General features: G+C 47.5%; 1 protein-coding gene across 3 annotated transcripts in view; it reads left to right on the top strand.

Moving 5' to 3' along the window:
* PPP1R16B (protein phosphatase 1 regulatory subunit 16B) overlaps positions 1-27,979 on the top strand; it is a 64,538-nt gene that overhangs the window by 18,170 nt on the left and 18,389 nt on the right. For all 3 annotated transcript variants that reach the window (XM_074843062.1, XM_074843063.1, XM_074843064.1), the window contains exon 2: positions 569-971. In XM_074843062.1, coding sequence (XP_074699163.1) covers positions 725-971 — 247 coding nt within the window. In that variant the 5' untranslated portion in view covers positions 569-724. The remainder of the gene's footprint in view (positions 1-568; positions 972-27,979) is intronic.

Here is a 27,979-nt window from a genome sequence, read left to right as displayed (position 1 = left end):
ATTTGTGCTGGGATGGCCTCATCTGGTGTCTGTGGCTGCCCTGGGCCCTGCCACTGCAGTCTTGGTCCCCTCTGCCCTGTGTTTTGCTACTCAGACTGAAATGCTTCAGGGAGGTGGCTGCTGGTGTGTATCAGTGCAGCACAGTCCTGGCTGCGGTGTTGAGGACACCTGTAACGAGGGGTGATAGTTATGCTGGAAGGAGCCAGCTGGAGGGAGGGATGTGTCAGTCCTTGAATCTCTCCTGAGTTGTCTGAGGAATGATATCAAATACTGTGAAAGATCTTTGCTCATTAAGACTTTCTTCTGCTCATGAGAGGGCTATCCTGAACCATAGACATGAATGGATTGCACACTAAAACTACTGCTTAATCAAGAGGGTTTTGCTTGGGTGTTTGGAGTGAGTGAAGGGCGAAATCACAAAGGCCAGTGAGAACAACCAAGCAATTAAAGTGAGCTGCCTTTTGAGATGGTAGGTGCTGTCTGTCATGTTTTCCAATGGACTGGTCTTAGTTGCTTGTCTGCATGGGATGATGAGACTTGATCCCTGACACTTTCCTCCTCATTTCAGGTTTCTACCATATTCTCCTCAGAAGCTGGAATGGGCCCTTCCCAGCTCGGCCTCAAGATGCTGGTATAGCAGCAGGCAGCTGTGAGCCAGAGGACCTGCGGTGGGACGTGGTTTCCCGCTGGGACATCCTTCACCCCCTCTCTCGCGGCAGAAGCGATGGATGCCCACGTGGACCTCCTGACGGAGCTGCAGCTGCTGGATAAGGTGCCCACGCTGGAGAGGCTGCGGGCAGCCCAGAAGCGGAGGGCTCAGCAGCTGAAGAAATGGGCACAGTATGAGAAGGAGATGCAGCACAAGAAGCGGAAACATGAAAAGAAGAGAAATGCTGTTAACCGAAAGAAAGTGTCTTTTGAAGCCAGTGTTGCTCTGCTAGAGGCTTCTCTGAGGAACGACTTAGAGGAAGGTACAGCGTTTTTATCTGGCAGTTTCTTTGGCTGGCTGCGTGTGAGGTCTATGTAGTGCTGTGGTGTGCAGAGGCATCTGTGTTGACATCCATGGACTGGACTACCCTTGATGTGGAGTTGGTCTCTAGAGTGTTGCCATCTCTGATATAGCTATGGGGTTCTCCAAGCACTGTGTGACACCAGTGTTACCTAGATTGACATCAGGAGTGGGCACACGAATGCCAGGATAGGGCAGGAGTTATGACTGAGATTTAGGGAAAGGTAGGCGGCTGTCATCTCTTTCCTTTTCACACTTTCTACTTCCAGAAGGTGTGATACACTTCTTTGCCTTCTGGATGTGCCTCTTAGTGGTTTTACAGAAGTCTGTCGCAGGGATTTACATGTCAGTGTAAATCTCTTCAGTCTCCCTGCTTGGGGGGATGGATTGAGAGCTACATGGATGTATGAATTTTTTCCCTATTCAGAATACTGAAAAGCATGGCTTTGCTTAATGCTTCCTATACAAGAGAACTGAAAATTGTTCAGAAATTGGTTTAATTGCACCATTTCAAAGTGGATCAAAGTGCTTTGCTTTTGCTTCAAAATCTGAAGGGAGGGAAGAAAAAAAAAAAGTCTAAAACTCAATCCCCATTAGCCTCAGCACAGCACGGGGGAAAACTGTAAACTCTGGAGAGCCAGAGCTTACTTCTCTGCAGAGAAGTAAAAACATTTCTTGGAGAAGACCTGGAGCAGCCTTTGAGGTTGCTGCTCTGCCAGGTAGCAAAATCGGTGTGATCCTTCTGATCCCTTGGCATGGCAGAGACAAGGGAGGTGCTTAGGAAAGCTGGCCAGTTGAGTTGCATCTCTGCTGGTTTCCAGCATCTTTTGCAAGAAGCAGTATATACTTGCCTGGTATGTGGGTGGAAGGCAAGGACCTCATCTTGTCTTGTGAGGAATCTCCCCAAGGTGGTTCCCTGTTTCTGAGAACACCTTTTGAGCGCTGTAACTTGTCCTCGTGCACGTGTTTTGCACCTGTTGGGAAACGGAGCACTTTGGTGGTGGGCAGTGGTGCCTGCCTGGGCGGTGTGTTACAAGAGTTTGCCAAGCCCTGCTGTGAGTCTCTAGTTTTGTGTGTATTTGTAGCCTCTCTCTGGGAGAGCAGACCTGTGATAATGCCCTGGAAACTGCAGGCTTTTATTTGTTTCTTCCTTGCTTTAAAGGTTTAACAGTTGCTTCCAGCTCTTTGCTTCAGCGAATGTGTTTCTCACTTAGAACCATTGTAGTGTTCTAGGAGAGCCCCAGCAGTGAAGCCAACTAGAGCCCTGCTGTGAAATTGTGTCTATTGGCATTGCCTGAGATGACAGATTTATGACTTGTATCACCTCTGCCTGTGCTGGCAGATACTTGGCAGGGCATGGCTTTGGGTTTTGTACCCAGCTGTCCACCTGTGACAGTGACAGCGCTGGGGTGGATAACGAGCGTTTCATTGTCCTCCTCTTCATGCGGCAGCAGCACCTCTGCTCAGTGCTTGGGCTGGAGGGTGCCATGGGGCTAACGGGTCTGCAAGAGGCCCAACCTTGTAGTTTTGCTTTCTGCACTTTCTGGCTTTGGATCTGGGCAGTTTGAAAGGAGGAAAGCTCCTTCACTGTCTGCCTTACAAATATTTTCTTATTTTGTGAGAGATGCCCAAATGGCAGAGGCGTTTGCAGACGTGGCACTGGCAGAGGGTAGTTGTGCACCCTGACGGCGGCGAGCAGGCAGGGCTGGCGAGTGCTGGCCACGGCACTGACACTCGTGTCAGAGGTCCTGTGGATGTCTTGCGCCGCATGTGGGCATGGATACTTTGCTGTTGGGGGTGCAGGAATTGAGCTTTCAGCTCACAGCTTCGCTCTTTTCCTGCTGTAAGGGAAAACCCATGGCTGCAGGTCTCTTTTGGTACTATAATCGTGTTGACCTGTTTCCATAGGCGAGCCCAGGTAGTGGGCTTTAACCATCGGTCGCTCTTTCCGATGCGATTTACACCAAACGTGATAAAGGCACTTCCCTGCTTGGTGGAAAATCCACCTCTCCACCCACCAGAGAGGGCAGGGGCAGTGTCCCTGATGCCACAGGTGCTTCCCCTCTGTATCTAGATTTTTCAGATGCCTCAAGTGTTTAAATTCCATTTGTTTTGTGGTCAATTAGTTTAAGTCCTAAAAATAGTGTGTGGGCACGTTCTGCCCTCTCTGTGCTGTGGGGGACCAGTATGAAGGGGAGGAGGGGACAGAGTCAAACCCAGATGCCAAACTGGGAAAATTCCTTATCAAGTTCCCTAGACCAAAGTGAGGGAATTCGTGGGCTTTTGGAGGTCCCAGGTGATTATTTTGGTGTGTGAATCATCTTTTGTTTCCATGTGGGAGGTGGAGGGGGAGGTGAAATATAAATGATTAAGAACTTGAGAAGTTAGCATGAGGGAGGTTAGAGAGCCGGGGGTGCAGCTGGCACGTGTCACCTCTAAGCTACCTCTGAGCAGGGTGCCATTTCCATTCTTTGTTACTTCTCTGTACTTTTGTATTTATTTTTAACATTCTCACTCCTGAAGTGGAAGAGGGGATGGTAGTAGGCACTGTGCAATGAAATCTGGGAAAAGAAAGCAGAGTTGGATAGTGAGTTGGCTCTTTGTCCAGAAGGTGTCTTGTGCTGTGGCGTAACCTCCTGATCAAGGCAGTATGTCAAGCCCTGTAGGATGGAGTCAGTGGGTGAAAAACCCCGCCCTGCTCTTCAGGGAGCAGCCCCGTGTCCCTGAGGCCCTGGACATGCTGACCTCACTGTCTGCCTCCACCTTGCCCAGGTGTAATTGAAAGAGCAGCGCTCGTTTTGCCGGGCTCCCGTGCGCCCACGGGTATCTGCAGCACCTTCCCTTGTCCCTGTTTCCTTCTGCCATCAACGTCACGGCCACTGGGCTGAGCCACCCCAGCTTCCCACCTAACCTGTGACCTCTCTGGCTCTGCAAATGTGACAGCCTTGGAGAAGAGGACTTCTTTCCCCTGTAAGAAATCCAGGTTTGTCTATGGCTGATGAGTCCACGGGTGACCGGGCGTGTTGCAGAATCGCTGTATCTCAGGGTGGTGGCAAAGCAGGACTGAAGGCAAGGGCTCCTAGGGATCCTCAGCCCTGGTGCGGGCAGGAGCTGCAAAGGGGTGACTGCTCTTGCCTGCTTGTTCCTTGCATCTTCTGTGACAGATCTGTCAAAGTATGCCAGGTTTATCAAACAAGCTGCTATTAAAAGCTCCTTTGGATCAGATCTCTGCTGACAGAACCAGGGTAGGGAGCACACCACAAACATGCTGGTAGCAGATGTGAGTGGACAGTTGCGCTGGGGAGAAGTAGGTGATGGGCAGCAACCCCAGACTGAGGGCAGCAGTCCCCCTGGGCTGCAGCATGCTGGCTGGGATTTTCGGTTTGGAAAGCTGAAGCATCTACAGACAGGTCATGGGTGAGCTCTGAGGTGACAGCAGAGCGCTCCCAGTTGCCACCCTGGACCCACTTCGCTCTCCCCCGCGGAGGAGCTGGGGAGGGCATGCTGTGGAAGGGCATCACACACAATCACCGTTTTAAGTGGAAATGTGTTCAAGCCCTCACCCAGCTCTAGGCATCATCTGAGCAGGTGACAGGGGGACGGTGCCATAGAGAGCTTACAGGGAGCAGCAGTGTGTATACCACCTCTGCGCTGTTGTAACGGCTGCGAAGGAGAGTTGCTTTATAATGCAGTAAAGCAATGCTTCATAAGCTACTGTACTAATTGCAAAGAAGTTGTGAGGGCTGCTGAAGGCTGTGGCCCTTCGAGGCCATCTGGCAAGGTGATGGACTAAAACCATGGGGAGGAGGCTGGTCCTGCCATTCCCAGGCGTGGCACCTCATCCCCGAAAACAGCCCCAGATGCTGCAGGGCTGTCGTGTCCAGCTGAGTGATAGATGTGTCTTTGTGCATCACTGAGCTCCTATAAAAGCAGCCCCAGAGCACAGGGAGAGGAGCTCGTGTTCTGTAAAGCAAAAAAAGATCCCAGGGGTGGGTATATTGGCTGCCTGTACAGACGTGTGGCATTTGCTGCCTGGAAGTCCCTTTGCACACCCAGCCCTCGAATGACAGAAGCTGGAGGTGTTTGTGTTAGCGGGGGGGTGAACTGTGTTCCCTTCAGAGAACCAACGCAGAAATAAAGCCCCCGAAGGGCCGACTCACCTTCCAGCAGTGCTGGAGGTGCCCTGGTTTCTCCTGCTCTGGGGACAAGAGCTGCTCCCCCGCGGGTGCCCGCTGCCCCCCTGGCCGTGGCTCAGGGAAGCTGCAAAGTCCTTCAGCTCCCACCTTCTGGCATCTCATCCTGCAAGCAAAACTTTGTCAGAGTCAGTGTGTTGCATAAACTAGCGTTTCTGCAGAAGTTTAACCATGCGGATCCTTACAGCTGGTGAGCCAGAAAGTGAATGAAAACTCGGGTTTGATGACCTTGGACTTGGCGTCCAGGAAGACAGTTCCAGTTAGCAGAGCAGTGGGTGCAAGCTTGGGGCTCACAGATCCTGCACCAGCATGGAGAAGATTTCCCTGGGGAGGGTAACAGTATTGTATGGCTGGCTTGTATAAATACATCCCCCATGTTTCCCTTACTGACGACCCTTAAATCTCCTGTAAATGTGTGGCAATGACAAGTGTGACAAACCCTTTCGGGAGCCATCCCCAGGCAGCTCCTACTGCGCTCCCTTTGCACCTTTCTGGAATAAAACCAACCTTGTCATTTGCAAAGACACTTTAAAAAGAGGCCCTAATTAGTGTCTATAAATTGCTTTCTTTAACCTTTCCAAGTTGATGTGAACTGTTCCCTTGTTACTAAAAACCTTTTATGAGGTGCCTTAATTTTCCACCCACATTATTAGTCTCCTGAAGCTTTTTACATGGGGTTCCTGTGTCCATATCTATGAGCAAGTGCATTTATCTGTCTGAGAAGATTTTTCTCCTGGGTTTCATGCCCTTTGAAGGGCTCTGAAAAAAAAAAATCTCTTTTATCGCCAGCAGTATGAGTGTATATCTGGGTATTTGGGGAATGACTCAAGTCAGAAATGAAAAGTTTCTGTTCAATAACAAAGGTGCTTCTTGAGTTTTAAGCTCCATGGGTCTGGAAATGAAAGCTGTCCTCTTTGGGAAGCTGCACGTAGGAGACCTTGGCAATGATGGATTTTGTTAATTTTGTTAATGGTGGTTGGTATGTCTTCCAAAAGCAGATTCACGTATTTGGCCACATTTAACTTGGCTTTTTCATTCAATCTGGATGTGATGCCAATGCAGGGTGGCTTGCATATGGCAGCTAACTAGATGGCATCTGGGAGCACAAGCAATATTGAATATACAACTTTCTCTGTTGTCATAACAAGTAAATAATCTTTTTCTTTCTGACTTCCTGGAATTTCAATCAAGTGGAAAAATTGTTTCCATTTTCATAAGAGCTTGAAATGCCAACTTTTCTGTTTGGAAATTAATGCTGAAAGTCCATCTCAGGTTTTCCCGGGATGAGGCCCTCTTCCCTACCCATATCTGGAGTCAACTTAAACATTTTGTTTCAAGCCCTTTCTTTAAACAAAAAAGTTTGCTCAGAAATACTTTTTAAATTTTTTTAAATAACAAAATGAGATATTTCCTTAACTTCAGAATGTGTTTTCTAAAATGTGACACCAGCTGTTGTAGAAGAGCTTTGGTTTCAGTGGGTCAAGCCTCCTCTTAATCCCTTTCAGAAGGATTGGGGTGTCTGTTCTTGGGGCGCTGGCAGTTGCATGCACTGAGCATTGCTGCTTGCTGCTGCAAGATGTGCGAGTTGGGAAACAGATTCTTTCCATACCAAGAGACCAGAAATTCTGCATCGACTGTGTTTCTTGATTCACAGCAAGGCTCATAGCACAAGCAGTCTCCCTCCTGCACCCCACACAGTGAGCAATTGCGTTTCTTGACTAAAACAAGAACTGGAAACCTGCACGCAAATGTGCTCTGACTGTCCTTGCTAAGAAAAAGTGATGTAGGGATCCCAGCTGGAATTTTTTTCTTTCAAAATTTAAACATACCCCCCACCCCCCCAATCTCTTGCAGGCCTGGCTGCCCACCCCCCCTTCCGTGGGCACATCTTTCCACTTACACCACATTTCAGCAGAGCGCATGTTCTCGGCTTGCGTGATGGGCGGGTTGGTTTCACGTCGCTTCAGTTTCTGGCTTTTACATGTGTGCCAGCTTCCACCATTTCTGATACCACTGAACGTATTTCTTATGTATCTTGCAACAGTATTACAAGATAATAAACACTGGATTCAAACTACTTGTCCCTCCAGTAAGGACGGTCTGTTTAGATTCAAGGTGTTTTAAATCAAACAGGGATTGGCCAATGACTGTTGCCCATCCCAGATTTTGTTTCTTACTAGAAGTGGCTTAATTCACTTAATTGGCTTCTAAAATTTGGCTGCAGTGTGTTTTGGAGGAGAAACTTGGAACCAGTGTCTCCTTGGTTGAGTGTAGCACTAAATGCAAATTGGGCGTTTCTTTAGTTTATTAGTATTGTCGATGGTTGCTTCTTAATGCAACCATGAGTAAGGAGTATTCCCTTTCGAAAGGGGATCTGGGCAGTGGGGAGTAAAGACTGAAACTCTTTGGGTTGTGCATGCAAGGTGCAGTAGGTAGGATATGTAAGGTCACCATCTGCTCTGCAAACCCTGCTTGGCCAAATCACAGCAGGGAGAGCTCAGGATGCAACGGCCGCCTTCGCTGGGAACGTCAGGAGTCCTGTCAGCTGAAGGCAGGTTATTGATGGGACCTTAATTCAACCAGGTGCCTGGGGATGTTCATGCATACAACCAAGTGCTAAATCCCTGGCATTTAACCTTTCCCTTCCCTGTTCTGGCTGCTCTGCTTCCAGTGACGTGGAAACAAGCATCGAAGCCTGAACTTCCCAATATCTGCTGATAGATCAGTGACTTTTTCTAGCCAGTAGCTTCCCAGCTTGGTTGTCCTTGTGATTTTCCCGGGGATATCAGTGGCTGCTGTCCACAGGAGGGGAACCAGGCATGCGAAGTGCAGCAATGGCTCTGGATTTGGGTCGGATCAAGCACTGAAAGCAGCATGCCTGGCTGCCTGCTCAGTGGGATAACGGTGTGGAAGGGCTGACGCTACAGCCCAGCCAGCTCCTTGCTCCAGGGGCTTCTTGCAGGCAACGTGTTTCTTACTTGCCTGGCTGCCTTCCAGGTGTGTGCTGTTTCCTATGCTCCGATTAACTGTGTGTTTTGTCCCACTCCAATAATGAGAAACCAGAGAGCATAAATAGCAGCTCAGTGGGGGACCTCTGGTATCTTCTGCGTAATAAGCTGCAGCAACCCGGAGTGAACTATCGTCTGTCTTCCCACCTTGGCCATGACCTCTGAGAGCCAAGGCTCTGTCTCGCTGTGGTGCTGTGTTGTGATATCTAATCCAATTCTGACAAAAGGACGTAAGACACTAGCCTGATCATCCTGAGAGCTCGCTGGTACCTGGCATTTTGCAGCATCATTCTGTTTTCAAGTGTATTTTGTAAAAAAAAAAAACAAAACAAACAAACCAACAAACCCACAGCTCTGCGCCAAGTTACTAACTCTTCTTTGCAAATGAATACTGATGGAGAAATTAATATTTTTGGAGGTGAAGCCTTCTTGCAGGGCTAAACCTCACGTGGCTGCTTTACCCTAATGCAGTTGAAAACGCAGTGCTTGGATATAGTTTCTAGACAGGAAGAACCTGGCTGTAAGCTGTGGCTGCGGGGTCTGCTTTCTGCCCCTTCTCCTGGTCAGGGAGAACATTAAAAGTGGATTAAATCTATTTTTTTTTTCCAGATTTAAATTCCTGCCTTTCTGGATTCAGACCAGCTCAGCTCCACTGGTGTAGATTTCTTCCTCCTAGAATCATGGAAAATAGAGGTTGAGAGGCCCTCAGGAGGTCATGTAATCCACCTCCTGCCCCAAGGCAGGATCAACTATATCTAAAATGCTTGCTAATGAGGTTGGAGTTAGGTGTCTTAGTGTATTTATAGGCATCTCCACAACACAAGAGCATATATACCTGTGCAAGTGGCACTGCTTCTCATTCAGTTCTGCATGTTTTTCCTAATTGCTTATATTTATCCTCCTTTATTTTGCTTTGCATCCCATCCTCATGCTTATTGACTGCGAGTTTTCCTACTTCCGTGAAGAATGCTCTAATTCTTTCTTTAATAGCAGTTGCTATGGCAGCTGGTTCAGGCAGTGCCTTATAACCTAATGCAGAGCTGCTTTTACATACACTTTCACTGCTTGTTTTTTCCTCTGGAGCCTGGCCAGATCTTTGGGAAACCTTATCACCTGCTGCAAATGTCTTGACAAAAAATTAAAGAAAAAAAAAAGTCAGATTCTGGCACAACTGTTAAAAATGTCTCATAAGCCTTGCCTACCCTCTAACCCATCACCCAGAGGATGCTAAATAGGCCAGGAAGTGAACTGTTTAATTCTGTCTGCTGATGCCTTTGTAATCAAGAGCCAAGATGCAATCAAGCACCCTGCACTCCTTTTAATTCGGGGAACAAGAGCCCATGTGCAGCTACTAGCAAGCGGATGCAGTTTCCACTGAGGTCCCTGCAATTTGCAACTGCTTATTGCTGAATTTGGCCTCTGAATTCCCTAGATAGCATGAGGTAAACTGACTGGAAATGTTACTCATGTAGGAAACTGGCTTTAGTTGCTCTGTGTTTCTCATGCTCCATATACGTTTTATAACAGTTTGCAGCATCTGTCAGTTTGGCCAAGGATTTCAAGCTCGATCTCAATTCCCTTTTTCCTGGTGGTCTCGTCTTCTCTGCCTGGATTTGCTTTCAAAGTGGCACAGGGGAGTGGTCCCTGCCTTGAGTATAAGACCACCAAGCTCTGAATATCAACAGGAAACTTCTAAAGTCTCATTTATTTTTTTGTGCCTTTGCCTGGGCTGACAAGAGAAATCCTATTAGTTAAAAAAAGAAACCAAACAACCAACACCACCACTACCCATTCATTTCCCCCCTCAACAAAAAAAACCCACTTTTTTTTCTCCTAAGGGCTACTGCTATAGTGTTCACCTCGAAAAAGCAGAGACTAGAGCAGGAATTAACCTGAAAGTCACTCTCACACCGTTCTCATTGGTTGCACCAGCCCTGTTTTAACTCGGTTGGCAGCTCATGGTTTCCGCAGTAGGGAAGAGTTGTCTGCACACAGCTTGTATTTTACCCTGTGTTACACCTACATCTGACTGGAAACATCCATGTTTTGAGTGGGTGGGGGAGATTCTGGCACCTTCAAAGTATTTCCGCTCTGGTCTGATTCAGAGCAGCAAAGGTTGGAGATCAAGTGCTGATACTTGCACGATTCCAGTTGAAATGACAGTAGTGAGACACAATGGCTTGGTGTATTCAAAGTCTCTCAAATTATCCAATCTGAAGGATTCTCTGTGTCAAAACCATCTATTTCAATAAAAGCAAAATTTTACCAGCAGAATATTATTGAATGAAAACCATGAAGTCCTCGCACAGGAATGGAGCAGCTCTGCTGCATCAAGGTTTCATTGGTGCAGGACATCTATGGTCTGCCCAACAGCCTGGGACAAGGAAGTCACCTGGAAATCCATGTGAGTTCTCAGCCTCTTGGAGTTGGAAAGAAGCAATGAATCTGCAGTAAAGAACAGCCATTTCACTCGTGTTAAGGACATGGAGAGAAGAGCACTTTCAGCATCTGTCTGACAGCGTTGGGTTCAATTCTCATGTGTTGTCAGAGGAGACAGGCGAGATCCAAACTGGGGTGCCGTGATTATCCCTTTGGAGAGTCCATCAGCTCTACCGAGACCAGGACCTAACTGAGAAACATGGGGCTGGACGACGCACGGTGCTCCCATGGAGAGTGAGTTTCAACCTACTTAGGAGCTCAGACTTTTCATGACTCTCAAACTTTTCAGACCTGGTTTATTTTTTCACTTCAGATCCTGTCGGTTTGTCTTTAATTAGCAAGGCTAGAGCAGGGCTCCTCGGGAACTTAAATGGGACTATTCTTTTAATTAAAATTTTGCTTTGGTAGCCTGAAATAGCAGGCATCAGAAAGAGCGAGAGCTCCAGCAAAGGAGGACAGTCCCTGTGGATCTGCAGTGACATCCTCCTGATTGTCAGGCAGTTGATCACAGGGTTTTCTTTCCTCCTAAAGCTGATGCTGTCAAAACAATGATGGAAGTCCTGAATGTGATATGAAGCTCCAGTCCAGGCTGTAACCAGTCAACTTCCAACCTGCTGCTGGATGCTGTGCCAAAAACACTACGTATCTGGGTTGGTAGGTGACAGCGGGATGTGGAGGGATGCTGGAAGTCCATTTTCTTTTATTAGAAGGGCCAGTGAGTTTAAAATTTCATCTTAAAGGGCATCTAAGCAGGATTTCTTGTGTGCTTTCATAGTAAATTTATTCTTCCATAACTTCAATCATGCAGTTGTGAAATAGCTATGAGCAAGCTGCTATTCTGCCCCCTGACCCAAATTATTCTCATCTGTGGCAATCTTCCATCGCTCTTCAGAGCAAAGAAAATTGTCATTTGAGTACTGATCACCACTGAATCTGTAGCGTGGATTCAAGATTTGGGTTATCATTGCATTGTATCACTCAGTGCTCTGAGATTTCCCATGTGTTTAGCAGCAGGAACGTTTGCAGCATTGATCTGTCCAGTTATCCTAAGGGGAGTAAGAGAACAGGAAATATTTCTTGCTTCACTTAGATTCAAAGACTTGCCTTCTAGCTGAGTGACAATATTTGTTGACTGATTTCCTCCTGTGAAGTGGGATTGACAGCTTGAATTGCAGCTAGAGGTGGAAGGATCTGTGCCCAGAGCAGTGCAAGGGTGATGAGACAGAGGTCTGGCCATCTGGCTTTGCTTGATCATTCTCTTGGGTTTAAAAGCTTCCAGAAACATGTTGCTTATTTATCCTTCCTGGACCAAGCTCTGATAAGAACACATTCAGCTAGCACTAACTGTGGGGGCTTCTGGTGGATCCCTGGGCATTTTGGCACAGATCTCTAAAGGTATTTGGATATTGTAACTTTTGCTGAAGTCAGTTTGGTTTGGTCACATAATGCATTTGTGGTCCTTAAGAAAACAGAGTCCATCTGAAAAATGCTCAGCTCTTTTCTGTTGGGTGCTGGTGTAAAGACCACCCAGTTGAGCACTCGAGCCCCATAGTATTAAAATATACTGACATGACATCTTGTCCCCCTTGGGGACTGCCATGATCAGCACCAGGAGTTCCCAGCAGCAGTGGTAACATCTCGCCTCTTTGCTGTGGGCAGGAGCGGTTCCCTGGGGCACCCATTACCACGTTTTGGAAACCGACCCCCGGTTCTGTGGGCTCCCCACCCTCCTCCTTCCCTTCCCACAGGAAGGGGCTGTGGGTTTTCCAGCCGTGGAACAGGGAAGATACTGGGGATCCTGTTTACCTACCCACTGAGCTGCTCACATCTGTTTAAAACTCTTCCTCACAACATGCAGCTTATCGCTGTGGCACCTGGTTTGCCAGCTGTCCTGTCTCTGCTGTGCCCTCTGGAAGGAGCTCCTCCATGGAGCGTTGTGTGTGGAGGTCCTGAGATGCCACGGATGGGATGCTGGTGAGGGCTTCAAAACCCAGCAGACTGATTCGAGGGGGTAAGACACCAGCGCTGGCTGCTGTGTAACTGGGAGATGAAAATAACAGCTTGGTCACCCCCAGACCATGCAGTCTTGGGACTGGGGAGCAAGAGGATATTTATTCACACTGCAGTGGGCCAAGTTACTCTTGCAGTTTTGCACTGTCTCAAAGCACTTTCTGTGTTGGACCCTAATAACATCCCACTCAATATCAGCTCCTTGGGAGGTGTCAGATAGTGTCTGACCTGAGCATGAGCACGGAGGTTTGGTGAGACTCATGCAAAGCCTTGGCCACATTTATCATCTCTCACTAAAATATGAGAGAACACAGGGAACTGGCTGTTTTGTTGTGGACATCCCTTTGCTCTTGTTGGGAAGTCTCTGAGCTCTCCACAGCTGCAGTAGAAGCCTGCAGCGTGGCAGACCTGCTGCGTGGGAGGCCGCCTTCCCGCAGTGGAGAGGAGATGGCTTCAAAGTAGGAGAACCAGGCATTCCTCCGAGGGCTGTGCTTCTGCATGGGAGCCGTTTGCCTCATCGTTACAGCTCTGGGGGCTGTTAGCAAAGGCAAGCAGGGAGACAGAGCTGTGACTGGAGAGGGTTTGCTGGTGGAAATGCTTGTGGGGTAGGTGAAGGCTGGAGGTTTCCCTGCCAGAGCAGGATGGACACAATGCAGGAGCAGGGCGAGCGGTGCAGCTCTGGAACAGCCTCCTGGAGCGAGGGAAACCTCATTAGATTTGGCACAACTTGTAGTGTACAGAGTGATCATGTAAAATGCTGACTTGTGGGCTTGGGCATTTAGCCTGAGCAAAAGGGTCATGGGCTGGGGGGGGATCTGCTATGGAAAGAAAATATGTACCTGTGCTTGTGCATCCCCTGGGATGTGCACAACTCCAGAAAGCAGCGGGACTGGCAGGAGCGCGCAGGGACGCGGCCAGGGCAGCCCTCCCCGAGCCTGCTGGTCGGGAAGCCTTTGGCACTGTCGTCACCCCGCGGGAGTGAGTCGTTCCCGTGGGGTTTGGGGAGAGCGGGTGCGTGAGGGGCTCCGTGGGGCTTTTTCCCCTGCCAGCCTGGCTGCATCCCGCTGCAAAGGTGATTGCACCGGCCGGCCCTGGTGTTAATGAGAAGCCTGGTAGCTGTGCTGTGCGTGCCAGAAGGTTTTCAGGTAGCGGTTAACAAGTGACTGGTGGAGCAGGAGCCCAGGCACCCAGCAAGTCACTGAGTGGCCCCATTTAACTAAAATTAGCCCCTTGTAAGCAGTGGTGGTGGCCGTGCATAACAGTGAGCTAATCTCCACGGGGAGAGGATTTGCTGGAGGAAGCGATGGCTCCCAGGTGCCCAGGTCCAGGTACCAGGATCCTGGATCTCTGTTGGGCTTCCTTTTGGAAGCCAGGCAGGATGCTTCTGGGGGGTGTGTTCAAGATTCAGCACTGCGAGCATCCCTGGAGAGCACTGACATGCCCTGGCTTAGTCCAAATGCTGGCTTGTATTGGGGAATACATAACCACTTCGGCGTGCATCCTCGGGGTGGGATGCCTGGGGACCCACGCATGGGCACAGCCAGTGCTTGAATCAAGTTCATCCTGCGTGGCTCTTCCCGCTGGCTGAAATGGGCTGCACCAAGAGCCTTGGTCTGACAACGCAGCACCAACCTGCCCGTAATCAGGATAAGCTGCCCAGTGCAGGGAGAATGGTACTGCCAACAGGCAACGAGCATCACTTACTCTATTTAATTAAATTGGGGGGGGCTTTTTTTAATGGTCTATTTCTTTTTGGACAGCTGCTTAACTGGGAAAGTAAGCTGGGGGAGGGAAGATGTCCTTATTTAAAAGGGTCTACCCTTAGCCCATAAATCTGGGCCAGATCCGCTGGTACATGCTGGCTGCTTTGTGCGACCCTGCTAAGGAAACAGCCATAAATGTCGCTTTAGAGCTGTTCTGTTTTGCTCAATGAATCTGGATCAGTGTCTCCCTCCTAATCAGGTTAGTTTTCTTTTGTCTACCCCTGTTAGGGGAAACCTAAACTGATTTAGCTATTCTCATCCATTTTCCATTTGCCTGATGGCTCTTTTTGCACAGGTTGGCTGTACCTTAATTACTGTTGAGTTGTTTGATGCTGTAGCAGGTGACGCTCTAGTGTATAACTTTGTAAATCTTAGCCAATATTCACTGGGAATTTTTTGCCAGATGTTTTGTTTCATTTTTGGACAGATTAGTTTTAAATTGGCAAATGCACTACATTTCAAGAGAAGACAATTGCTACTAGCTGTCAAAAAGAAAACACTAATTATCAATCATGTTTTATTGAGCCTCTGTTGAACTGATTTGCTGTAGAAAACATAATTTTCTCAGTACTCTATCTTCAGGAAATCTGATTTTTGTGAGTTCCGCTCTCTCGATAATGGTGATGTATGCTAGAACATAGAAGAGAGGAAAAATTAGCTCAAGATTAAAATCTGTGACACCCTGGAATTTAAATCACCTGTTTTTAGGAGCACAAAACCATTATCTGTGCTGGTGTGCCATAAAATCATTGCAGATGTGCGTTCCTTGTCGCTTCTGCATGTAAACCCTGTCCCTGCACATGATTTACAGTGCTTTCCCGGACGCAGCAGGGTTTAGTGAATGCGGTGGCTTGTTTGTTTGCTCTGAATAGGCCCCAGTTTTGAAAATGAGCCTTGAGTTGCTGTGAGACAAGATAAGAATAGTTGGGGGAAATTTCAGTGTTCCTGCCTCGCTCCGGGGCTTGGCTGCAGCGCTGCACTTCCCGTGACTCAGAGCAGCAGCAAGGCACCGGCTTCCTCTGAAATCACCCGTGTTTTGCAAAGCTGCTGGTACGGTCATTAAGTAAATCGGGTTTTAAGTGAGTTATTCTCCACTGCAGTTGCGTGTGATGTCTAAAATATATCTCTCTGTGCTCCTGTTTTCTTTAATGCACTCGAAGTGACTGCCTGGAAGGGTGGGTGGAGGCAGAGGGGCATCTTCCAAAGAGGCTCACGTAGCCCTTTCCTGACTCCAAACTGGTTTTATTTTTCTCTTGTGATAAGTCAAACGGGGGTCAGCAGTTTTCACCAAGCTATTTTTCTTGCGAAAGGGAAGTGTTATCTGTGAGGGGAGGTATGGTATACCCTGTGTGACATGGGTATGTGGGAGCTGATCCATAAATGTGGCCAAATAGGACCTGTCAGTGGGTCAGCATAGCCTGGCCCCTGTCTCTCACTGCTGCTTTAGTCCTGGGGGATATGCTTCATCAACAGCAAACTTCTCCTTCGGGAATACCAGAAAGGAAGGGATTTCCAGCCAAGAAGTTGGGGAAGCCTTTAGTCCACTATTTGAAGGAACTCCTTGATTTAAATACTCTGGGGTGGAGGAAGGAGGGACCAGGTGGTTGCAAAGCATCGCAAAACTGCTGACAATGTAAGGACCTCTTTATAAGAGCTCCTGCTTCTCCCACAGTTCCTTGAAGAACCTCTTTCTGAAGGAGGGGTTGCATATCTTGCCCAGCTGCTCTGGGGCTCAGGTCTATCTGAATTCCCATCTGACCAGGGCTCTTGATGCTGGTGCTGGTGGGCTGGTGCTGGTGGGCTGGTGCTGGGGTGGAGGAGATGGCTTTGCCTTACATCTTGTTCCCTTCCCTTGGTGACTCTGCAGATCACAGCTGCCGTGATTTGTTCCTCTCCACCTGCAGTGGGGATGGCCTTGCCTGAACCTCACCTGCGTGTGCTGAGTGTTCATCTCTGCTTTTATTTACTAGAAATCCCTGGTGCGTATGTTCTCCTTTTTAATCTTTTTGATGCTGTCGTGCATTACAGGCACAAAACACCTGAAAACAATTTGGTTTATTAGGTCTGTCTAGAGAAAACCCTCTTGAGGTCAGCCCAGCTGGGGAGCAAGGCTTCAGCAGTGAAGAGGTTAATGTGATCTGTCCTGAAAGCTATCTGTGCCTCATGCCAAGCCTGATTGTCATCTTGCTCCTTTTAGCCCCTGCAGTTGTTCTGTCCCCAGAGCACTGTATGTGGCCATTTGATCTATGAGGGATGCATGTTTGTTGGGAAACTGTCCCTCGCTTCAGCGCTCCCAGCTCCCTGTTCGGTGGCAGAGGCAGCGCCAGGGCCTGCTGCTCCGTCTTGTGTCCTTCAGCTGAAGGTATGTGGTGAGGCGTGGAGATCTCGGCCAGCAAAACGTGCTCCGTCCCCTCGTGATAGGTTGCACAGATGATGCAACTCATGCAACCAGGGCTCGTTTTAACTTGCATTGTGCTGGTGATCCCCTTCTTCCCAGGTGTGCCAGGTGGAGGAAGTGTAATGGTCCTGTCGGGGCATGGAGCCAAGCCAGAGGTTACAGCTGTAAGAGCTGGCAGCAGCCAGGGCAGAAGCATGCAGCCTTCACACGCTCCCTTTGCAACAGGGCATAGACAGAATTTAGTTCAAGGTTTGTAGGTCAGGTTTCCATTATACAACTGTACTTGTTGCAGCTGCTTGTGTGAGATCCAGACCTTGTTGGATGCCCCTGGTGGGCTCCTTTGCCTAGGAATTATTCTTTATGATGAGATGTACAGAAAGAAACAGGATTTCTCTGTGGTAGCACTAACTGGGATGGTAATGGAGGCTTGGAGTTGGATTTGCTTCAGTCTGGGACATGTGGGAAACATCTCAAGAAGCATTTGTTACAAACAACTGCTTGGAAAGAAATCAATTTTTTTAAGACTATGTTTTTTGCAGGCAAAGGTAGGACCAAAAACAGTTAAGGAGAGATCTTATAATTCATCACAGATCAAGTGAAGAGGATCAGATCTCCTGCATTCCCCAAACAGGTACAAGTGCTCTTGGCACAAGTCACACTGAGCATGTGGATCTCTGCCCATAGTTGAAGGACAGGACTGATTGTGTGAGGAAGGTTATACCCCTGGCTTAGTGAGAGTACAACCCTCCTATTTCATCTCACAAGGAGAAAAATGGTCTATCTTCAGGAACCACAGCACCTTGATTCCTGTCCTCACAATGGTCTGTAAGGGCCCTGTCACCCTGGCTAGCCAGCCCCACTCCTGTTCTGGAAGGACTTGCTCTTGAGGATGTTGAGTAAGACACTACGGGCCTCTTCTGCTGGATGTTGGTCAGCAGAAAAATGCATGTTCTTTCACCAGAAGCTGCCAAAGTTGCTTGGTTATACTTAGTGCTGGAGATACTGAATTTTGGTTTTAGTAGCAGCAGAAAGTAGGGGAGTGCTGGATCCGGTCCGAGCGGTTGCGCGGGACTGCATGTCCTCCCAGTACTGTGGATGAGCCTCGAACTGACTCCTGGTTCCCTGCGCTGTCACTGCGATCCACCTCTGCAACCTGTAATTAGTGCTGTCAGCAGAACAGTGTAAGCAGCCACTTAAGCATTAATTACTTTAATGAACTTACTAAGGTGGGTTTAGCTACTAAAGCATTTTGTTTTTGTTACAACTTTTTAAGTCAAAATATTAGACTGTGGAATCGATGGGAGATGACACAAAGCTCAAGCCTGGCTTTCCTGTTGTCTTAATGTTCAAAGTGTGGGGTTTTTTAGGTAATTTAATCATGCAGTCTTTTCTCCTCCACTGCACAGAAGCAGCTGTGGCCGGCAGCGTGGCAGGAAGGCATAAGGAGGCTCTCTCCCCTTTGTTCACAGGCAGGTGTAAGGGATGCAGTGAGTGCAGGGCAATCTGCCATTCAAGCCCAGAAGATGGATGTCACCTTTCTTGCATTGTGACAGCTAAAAGGTGGCCCATGATGCTTGGGCTTTTGTAGTGTTAAATATGTAATGAAAAACTCCCTGATGTGAGGGATCTGCTGGTGAGGGAGCTCTCTTATAAGCAAACAGGATGGAATAAAATGGTTCATTAACAAAACTGGTTTAATACAGAAGTAGGCAGAGTTTTCACCACTGTGGAGAGGAGAATGGTCCTGCCATTGCTAATGGCAAAACTTAATGGGGAATTTTAATGACTGCTAATTATTTTGAAACCTGCAGTTTTCTTGGGAAATGTGATATACTTTGGCAAACAGAAACTTTTCGTCACTGTTGCGGAAGGGAAAACTGACTTCTCTGAGCTGACTCTTGCTGAAGGGGGTATGGGAGGCATTTGACTTGCACTACTAATGTGGAGAGTTGGACAGGGTCTTTCATCTGAGGACAGGAGGCCTCCTGAAGGGACAAAGAGGGAGAAGTGGGATATATTGCGCTCTGCTCCCTGCTGTTGCCTGCAATTCCTTGTTCCCAGCATCAGGGAGTCACGTCTTTAGTGTTCAGAGATACTGCTCTGATAAATGGGATGCTTTAAACCTGCATAAGAGCTGTAGGAATTATGTATTTTTTTAATTTGGTGGTTTAAACTATGTGTTTTGTTAGTACTAATAAGCTCAGATGGAAACACAAAGTGAAATAAATAAAATTTTAAAAATCACCGTAGGCACTGAGAATGAAGCGCTCATCTCAGAAGCAGGATGAAATGTCAGTGACCTGGTCTGACGCACTAAGGCAAAGCACTTTCCGGAGGAGAATTTCAGCTTTTTTCCTCTTTACATTAAGTAAAAGACTCCTAGGCTGACCCCGAAGGCTGTTAGAGCAGTCCCGTAGGTGTTGGGAGTCCTGAGCTCACCTCCCCGGTGTGTTGTGTCTGTGGGTTTGGACCCCAGACCTCCCCATCCTCGTTCCTCTGCCACCAGGTACACAACTCCCCAGCAGTTTGTGACAGCGAGCTGGTTTTCTCTCTCCACCCAGCTCTGATCTGAAGGGGTTTTCCGAATTCAAGCCGTGTTCTGCAGATTAAAGTTTTAAGCTGTCTGAGATGGCTTGTGAAAGTGAAGGAACCACTCACTAAAAACGAAAGTGCTCCTGACCCCGTGTGTGGTTTCTTTCTTTACTGCATCAAAGTGCAGGAAGCTTAGGAGAGGAGAGCTGGCAGCAAAAGCTCTCTTGTTTTGAGTTCGCATGAGGCTGACACTTTGGTGTCTGCAGATATAGCAGGGATGGGTGAAGGCAACAAGTTGGACTTTTTTTATTTTTCATTCTGAAAAGTGCGAATGACCTGTCAAGCTCCCAGGCTGCTTTCCCCTGGGCTAACCTGGTCATGAAGCTATATTGCATCATCTGGCCTGGGAACACTCATCTGCTACTTCTTGAGGTGGTGGGAAGCAGAAATCACATAGAACTTGTGACAGAAGAAGTTTGAGAGAGTTTTCAACTTTGTCTGATGGAGCACGTGAAATAACTATTAAAACAAGGTGGTCTGTAAGCAAAGCACTTGGCAGTCAGGTTATAGACCAACCCAGGTTGTATTGCTGGTTCCCGTTTGTTTTGACCTAATTTAAAGGTTCTTTGTGCAGTCTCTGAAGAGTCATGGAAGGTGATTTCAAACCTTCTTCAATGAAATTAGGAAATGTTAAGAAAACTAACCTTTTGTCCACTATTCTTTTTTTTTTAATTCATTTTTTTTAATGTGGATGCTCAAGATAATGGGTCTTAAATTTGGATGCATGACTAGCAACCTGCAGCAAGTTTATACTGTGATCTTTATTGAGCAGACCATCCTCAACTGGATCAGACCCAGGGCCCATGAAATGGATGGTGTCCAGCTTCGGCCCCTGCCTGAGGGGACTAGTGTCCTCTGTGCACAGCAGCCATCACACAGATTTCATTATATACCTTTTGTCAGGCCTGTCTCATTGATTATAATTATTACTGTAGCTGTGAAACCCTGCATTTCTGCCAAGCTCAGGTGCTAACTTCTAATTCAACTCTGAAGTGTATGAAGTGGTTTACATGCAGTGCTGAATACCTTTGATGATGATGTTCATGGATAAACTCTCTTTGACTTCTCTGACAAGGGTCTGTTGGTTGCTGAGGGCTGGGAGAACAGTCCCTGTGGCTCTCTAATCTATTTGGTTATGCTGAAAACAAATCTGCAATGGAGAGTTGGGGAGCACAGGTATTTCTTGGAAGTGCCCCTGCTTGGTATGCAGTGGTACAAGGAACACCCCACCTCCAGTCCAGGTCCCACTAAGGGGCATTCTGCCACTGGCTGTGGGACTTTGTGTGGTTGCCTGGTGGCCCGTGACAGTTGCCTGTGGCTCCTCTGCCCCGCACTGGTGTTGGGCTGTCATGGGCACTGGGAGGCAGCAGCTGCGTGGGGGTGACGCTCGACATTGGGGGTTGCTTTGGGATTGGAGGTGTTTGACCTGGAGAGCAAACTGAATGCGCTTTTTTGTTAATGCAGAAAAGTAGTTCTGGACTGATTTGTCTGTGTGTCGTAGGTGCTGAAATGAAGATTGAAAGACAAGTTCGAAACTCTGGGGGAATGCTGGGATTTGATCAGCCTCAAAAACTTGCAGACTTCTGGGACTTGGGCTTGTGAGAGGGGAGACAAAAAAGAGGTTTTTCTGGCTGGGTTGCTGGTGAAGATCAGGGATGGTTGTCAAATATAGGCTTGGTGACCAAACATGCTCTATTCTCCACCTCTGTGATGGCGTCATTCCTGATTTGTAATTAAATGAAGCGTGCTGCCATACTGCAAGCCCTCCAGATGACCTTGCTCCCCCACCTCTTGTGACTCGCTCTCCTGGCCCAGCCCAGGTCCTCGATGTGGTCATCAAAGAGGTGCGAGCTGAGTGGTGGAGACCTTCCCGAGGGAGAGATACCAGCCGAGAGCTGCTGCTGAGCCATGGCTTTGGTTTCTCTTTTTAAAATACCCATGGACACAGTTAACAAACTCTGTCAAATACAAGGTTCACCTTGGGGTCTGGGGCTGTCAAAGGTACTGAGACTTCAGCTGCTTTGCCCGGTTCCTCTTGGCTGAACAACCCAGAGGACAGGGGAGAGGAAAGGAGAGTTTTCTTGTGCTTAAAGGGTGGAGCTGGACCTGGGACTCAAGGGCACTGTCACAGCTGTGCCATGGACTGTCACTGTGACCTTGGCAAAGAAACCTGAGCCTTCAGAGTCTTGCTCTAACTCGGGCTGAGATGTCACATCTGTGAAATGAGGCAAATACTGATTGTAAAATCCCGGGAGACAGCCTGGAGCTCTTGGAGATCTCTGGATGAAAGGCTCTGTTGAAATTCAAATCTCTGAATCATGTAAAATTTGCTGCTGAATAATTACAGCTTGCAAAAACAGAAGGGCTGCTAAGGATCAGCCAGTGCTTCTCTGGTAAAGTTGAGGTTGCTGCTAAACTTACGTGAAAGTTTTCTTTCTGTAGTGTTTGCTTTGTAAAAGGAAACGACGATCTTTCTTTATTTGACAAAAAAAAAAAAAAGGGGGGGGGAGGGGAGGACTTTCTGCTTTTGTAGACATTTCCCCTCCAGCACTGCATGGCAATGCAGCATTGCCCGTAAGAAATAGTGCTGTTGAGCAGGGGGTGGTGTTTTAACAGATTACACTTTTACTCCTGGCGTGCTCCCTGCGTTCTCCTGTGTGGGGTAATGATGTGAGACACATCTGGGCTGGGTGTGACCTGGGGGCTGGCATCAGCTCCTGCTGCTGCCATGTCACACAAAGCTGCTTTGGAGAGGGCTGCATTGTGGAGCGTGTCCCGGCACAGCACGCTTCTGCCTTGTGCAGGTGTTCAGAGCTTGGCTACGTGGCACCCTGTTTGATGAATGCATGAATCCGTGTGATCCATGGGATGTGACTCGGTCCTGTATCTCTTAAAGATCTTCATCCCCAATACACTCATCCTAAACTAAAGGGAGACAAAGTTGGAAGGAAAAAAAGAAAAACCAAAATGTGCTAATTGAGGTCAGAGTGGGTGCTGCTGAAGGTGGAGAAGGTACTGAAACAGCGAGAGCAGCTGGAGCTTCTCTAAAGACCAGGACAAGGTTAGAGATGCACAACAGAGAAAAAGGGTCTCTGAAGTGGGGCAGGCTGAGGAGCAGAGAAGGGGGAGGGCCTGATCTGCTGGTGAGCTTCTGGACTGTGGGGAATCCTTTGGTATTAATTCAGGGCAGCTTGAAGAGCAGATACGTATTTCCCCACCCCACCACCAAAACCTCTTTTCCATTACTTTAAATAGAAAGTTTCCTGTTTTATAATCGAGACTCTTAAAAACATTCATGTGATTCAGGTCAACGTACAGCTGCTTAGCTGAGGCCATAGGATGCCTGAAATATGAGCTGGGGCAGAGGCTGTTGACTCTGGAACCTAATAACGCTTTCAAATGGCAATATGAACTATTTCCTGCTACACAGAGCATATTAGAGTATCCTCTTGCAAATACTGGCAGACTGGCTCTGCGTGGAGCTCGGGGAGGTATTGCCATTCTGCTCCTCAGATCACCTGTTATGTTATTGTGTTAATGTAACTGGGGAAGCTCTTCATGTACTCAGACAGCTGCAAAAGCTTACCTCCTGACACCATTGCTCCCTTTTATCTAAATACTTCTTAAGCTGTAATTTCTATTAAAACCAATTAATTTTTTTGCTGCATTTCCTTTTGGGTGCCCTGAAAGATTTATTTTTCTAATAACTTTAGTATAGACATCACAGGTGATGACTGCTGTGTGTCTCAGTAGATAGGTTTTGGTTCAATACATCAAAAGTAGTTTCTGACCAGGTATATAAGTGGGATCCTCTGTGCTACTCAGATAAAAGGCTTTGATGTTGCGTTGTCTGAATGGATTTGCACGTCATGACTTCCAAGAAGAGTTTTTTGTAGGAAGAAAGCTGGAAGTAGCCAGAGCAGTAGAACAGGAGCTGTTGGTCGAACATTTACTTACTCTGTAGGTGCCCTTTGTCTAACTCTGCCTGAAACACAAAGGGAAGTAAGATGTGTTGCTTGCCTGCTTGTACCCACTAAACCTGACATTTTAGGTGGGAACTCAAGAGATGGGGGATGCAGGTTCCTATCGAGCTGCTGCTGGAGGACATGGCTGTCCTTCATCCCTTACCTTCTGTTGGTGTTCCCTGCTCAGGCCACTGGCTTGTGTGGCTCTGACCACAGCGGGACAATTCCTTCTGTGCGCTGTCAGTGCCTTCTGCTGAGCACCACTGCACCCTAAAAGCCAGCATTGCTCTGCTCTTCACTGCAGCTTCTTGAGTCATCCTTGGGAAATTTGGCCTTGATCATCTTGATCCATACCTCCATAAGTCTGACTTAATTTTTTTTTTTTTTAAATACTCTTTAAGTCGGCACCATTCAAATACGTACTCCAGAATGTCTCTCTTTAAGAGAGAAGAGGCTCTTTGGCAGCCCAGGTGTCACTGTTGCAGTGGCATTGGGGAACCTGCTTTTCTGGCTTCCTGCCCACAGAAATCCTGCTGGAAGGCACCTGAGCCCAGAGGTTATATAAAACACTCATCCCTTCAAAAGCCCATCATCTGTTTAAAAACCATACCAAAATGATTTATTTATTTTTCCACTAACAGATGAGGAATGGGAAACTGAGAAATAATCTTTAGTTTTGCTTTATGTATTTGGTATCTCCTGTGTGGACCAATTTCACTGTTAGTCTGAGCAAGAGGAGAGGATGAGGATGCTTTTGAACATGACTCTACATCCTTAGAAAGCTTTGTCAGATGGCAGCACCCTCTGATTTTTATTTTCCCTGTTGAAATGAATTTCGCTTTGTTTCTGCTGTGTCCTTTGAGCATTGCTGGTTGCAGATGAGTAACTTGCACACTTATCTGAGTAATCCCAAGTGGATGGCAGCCATTAAAGAAAGATGCTTTAGCATCACTAGCACTAAGTGGATTATCAGAGCTTGAAGTCCTGTAGATGTAGAACAAGAAAAATATGGGATACAGTAGAGTTTGGGCTGTGGCCCATTTATCTGAGATGCAGCTGTAGCTGTCTGTCCCCTTACAGTATTCTTCTGAGTGCTCTAGTACTGCAATGATGGGTAGGGTTCAAACCATAAAGCAAAGATTGATTGACGTAGACACAAAGATGGGGAGAAAGACTTGGACCCTACGCATTAAATAAATGTATGGGTTGTTGACAACTCTTACTTGCTGTCAGAATAAAACTTGTGTATGAACTGGGCCCCAAGCTCTGCAGGAAGAGCCTGCCACGTGAAGCAAGGCTCCTTGAGACTAAGGAAGGGTATGCCCTCTTAAGCAAGAAGCATCAAAATCAGAACTAGATTTTCCTTGAGACAAGCAGCACCTGGGCTGAGTGTAACCGCATGAAATGTCCCTGCCCGTGTGAATATGGCACGAAGCAGATGGGGCTCTGCTGGTCTCTTACCAAACTTCCCAGATTTTGTGGGTATATTAGAAAGAATGTGTGTGCCCAGCTATAAACTAGGTGGGAAGTGTCTTAACAGGCTTTGAACCTCCCTGAGAAAGCTTGCTGATCAATCATGACAGGATGTATCAGTTGCTAGCTCAGCAGGCAAACGGGACCATATTTATTTTTAGGTGTACTAAATGTTTGAAGCGGTCTGAGTGTGGGGTGTTGTTTTCTGTGGGGTTTTTTGTCTTTCAAAAAGCTTTAGGGAGCTGCAGAGTTTATCAGTGGACCAGGATGGGCTATCAGTTGTACATTGCAGGGAATGGAGGATAAGGCTGAGTAAATTCATCCTGTTACTGCTCAGGGTTTAGATATGCTCTTAAATACAAGTATCATAGTATGCTGTGTTAGGAAGCTGGATGCTTTGCTGGCAGAGCGCTCATAGCTTCAATGCTGTTTTCCTGGCAATGTTTCTCCTGTGTAATAAATATCCCTGCAAAACCGTAGCAGTAAAAATGCAGCTTTGAAGTAGCTGAGCCCACCCGTAGGAGCATGCCTGGCAGGCTGGGGATCAGTCTTTCTAGACCTTTGCCAACACACCTATGTGGCACAGACACCACCAGTATCTCACTACGGATAATGCTGGCAAGAGTTTCTTCCGCTACGCTGAGTTTTTGACTAAAGCTACATTTGGGTGGAAGTGACTGCTAGCAATGTGTAAAAGCGTGCATCTTAATCCAAGTGAAACTTCTCTTCATTTTATTCAGTGAAATCGGGTATAAACATACAAGACTTCTACTGCCATAAACACCTCAGTGCAATAATAACCTTTTAAAGGTGACCTGAGGAACAGAAAGTGAACTAGAAGAGTTTAAATATTTTCAAAAAGAAACCATTGGGTGCAAAGGATCAAGATAAACCTGGATTTTTAAAAATAATGTCCTGTGTGTATGTAAACTTGGAGCACACAGGTCAGCCTGTTTGCCGGTATGGGCAGTTTGCCACTATATATTTTTGGGAGGAATCAGGACCTCCTACCAGAAAGGTGTTTGGGTTTTTACCCACCCTGGTATTCATATCAGTTGCAGTTGGCTTTTTTTCTCTTATGAGTTATTAATACTTGAGGCATGCAAATGCTGGGTATAGATGGGAGTGTAACAGTATCCAGAATTTTATGGTGTAGCTTATTGACCTAGGGGGAAGTGCACTGACAAAGGCATTTTTTCTCCATGGACAAGTCTTCATCTTCATTTAGGAACTTTTCTGGAAAAGCTGTTTCTAGTATAAACTCAGTGGGATGTAACATCAGTGAAAAATGCTGGTGCTGTAGTATCTCTTCAGGTGAGAGAGCGGATTACCCCACACTGAATTTTCCTTAGGGCCTTTGCAGTGTTTGTTTTTTTGTCTTCCCCCTGATTTATAGGTTTTGGGGAGAATAAGCGAGGCTTTGACATGCTTGGGAGGAGAGGGAGCTCCTGAGAAGTGGGTTTGTTGTGTTTGGGGAGGAGAATCTGCCTGAGGCTGCCCCAGGACATGTGATGGAGAGTGACTTAAAACCTAGGATGTATTTTCACAGCTGTTAAGGGAGCTTTTTCCGTTTAACACAGCACAGATGTGAATGATAAAATATAAATTGAAGATTAATGTACACCATCTTGGCGTGTGAGAGGTTCAATTATAGGCAGAGCAAGCAGAATAATGGAAAATACATTTGAGTGATTGTTCAGTTAATATAATTTCCAATGAATTATTCACAATTTGTTCACCCAGCTCTTATTGTAATCATTTTCGTTCCTTCATTTGCTATGCATTTGGAACTGCTTCCCACAACTTGTGCTTGACATGTAAGAAAGTATATCCACGCATCCAGTCCCTTCTCCCCACCTGCCCCCCGCCTACACAAAGGACAGATTTTAAAGAGCTCAGCATTTGAGGCACTGAGCTCTAAGAAGTTAATCGTAAGTGTTAAAGTGGAGGCTGCTGCCTGCTGAACCCGCTGATGTGACCCATAAAAGCCCATTTTCTTGGGCTTGGAGTGACCTGAGCTCACAGAGGGGCTTGCAGAGCGCCCATTTCCACACTATATCTTGTGCATATGGGGGGGATCTTCCTTCCATGAGTGGTGTGCTGAGGCTTGAGCTGGCAGAAGGCGATCAGCTGGCGTCGAGTGATTAGTCTGCGTCCTTGCGAGCTGAAGCGTATGCTTCCTACCTGTATGGCAGCATTCGTGCCTAGGGGTGGGAGGAGAAGGTGTTGGGCTTTGCAGCGAGGCGTGTGGCACCAGCAGGCTTGAAGAGGAGCACTTTGCTTGCTCAGGTCCCTGTCCCTTATGTTGTGCATTAAGCAGCAGAGTGGGTTGGAGGCAGTGCCACAGCCCTGGAGCTGAGGGTCTGGCTTCCAGCACTGCAAAGCATCACAGTTGTGCCCTCCTTTCCTATTCTTAAGGCACTGGAAAACCCACAAATGCACATTTCTCCTGAAGTTTATCAGAAAGGAGGACTCGTTCTTCCCAGCCATGTGGGAGGGACTGTTCCTGGGTAGTGGGAATGGGGAAGATGTCCATGTCCTCCCTCCACACCCTTCTGCAGGTCTGCCTGCAGGGAGCAGGGCGTGATGAAGCTGCTCTTTGCCACCCCCTGCCCTGCTGCTGGGGATGGTGGGTAGGAATTGGGGCTGTGTTCTGCTACGAGCTTGGTGGGACAGTGGGTAAATCCCCTTACTTGTAAAAAGGGGCATATGTAATAGGAAATGGCAGTTGTCGAAGCCTTCTGCGTAGTTGTTGGGATGTGTTGTTTGGAGCATGGGGAATACTGGAGACAACATCCCTCTGGCTGTAGAGAAAAGATCCAGGACTTGTTGCTGCCCAGCCCTGTGCTTCCACTGCCAAACCCCAAGATTCAAACTTCAGCTTAGGACCAGTTGGAAAGGAGTTTGATCTCTCCTTCAAGCCATGTTTGCCTGGACTCATTGCTACCATATCCATACCTAACTTCTTTACCTGACTTTTCTGTGCTCTTTTCTGGTGTCTTGTCGTTGTCAGTCTTCAGTGTGTTGGGAGATACTGGGAAATGTTTTGAGGGTTGTGGTGAGCCGGGCTGAGGGCCGATGGGAGCCAAGGGGAGGTGCACTGCAAACATGAGGGCTGCTGCAGGGGTT

Source organism: Strix aluco, chromosome 17 (genome assembly GCF_031877795.1).
Source record: "Strix aluco isolate bStrAlu1 chromosome 17, bStrAlu1.hap1, whole genome shotgun sequence".
NCBI lineage: Eukaryota > Metazoa > Chordata > Aves > Strigiformes > Strigidae > Strix > Strix aluco.
The sequence above is the reverse complement of the archived record's forward strand: the minus strand, read 5'-3'. Positions and strand labels throughout refer to the sequence as shown.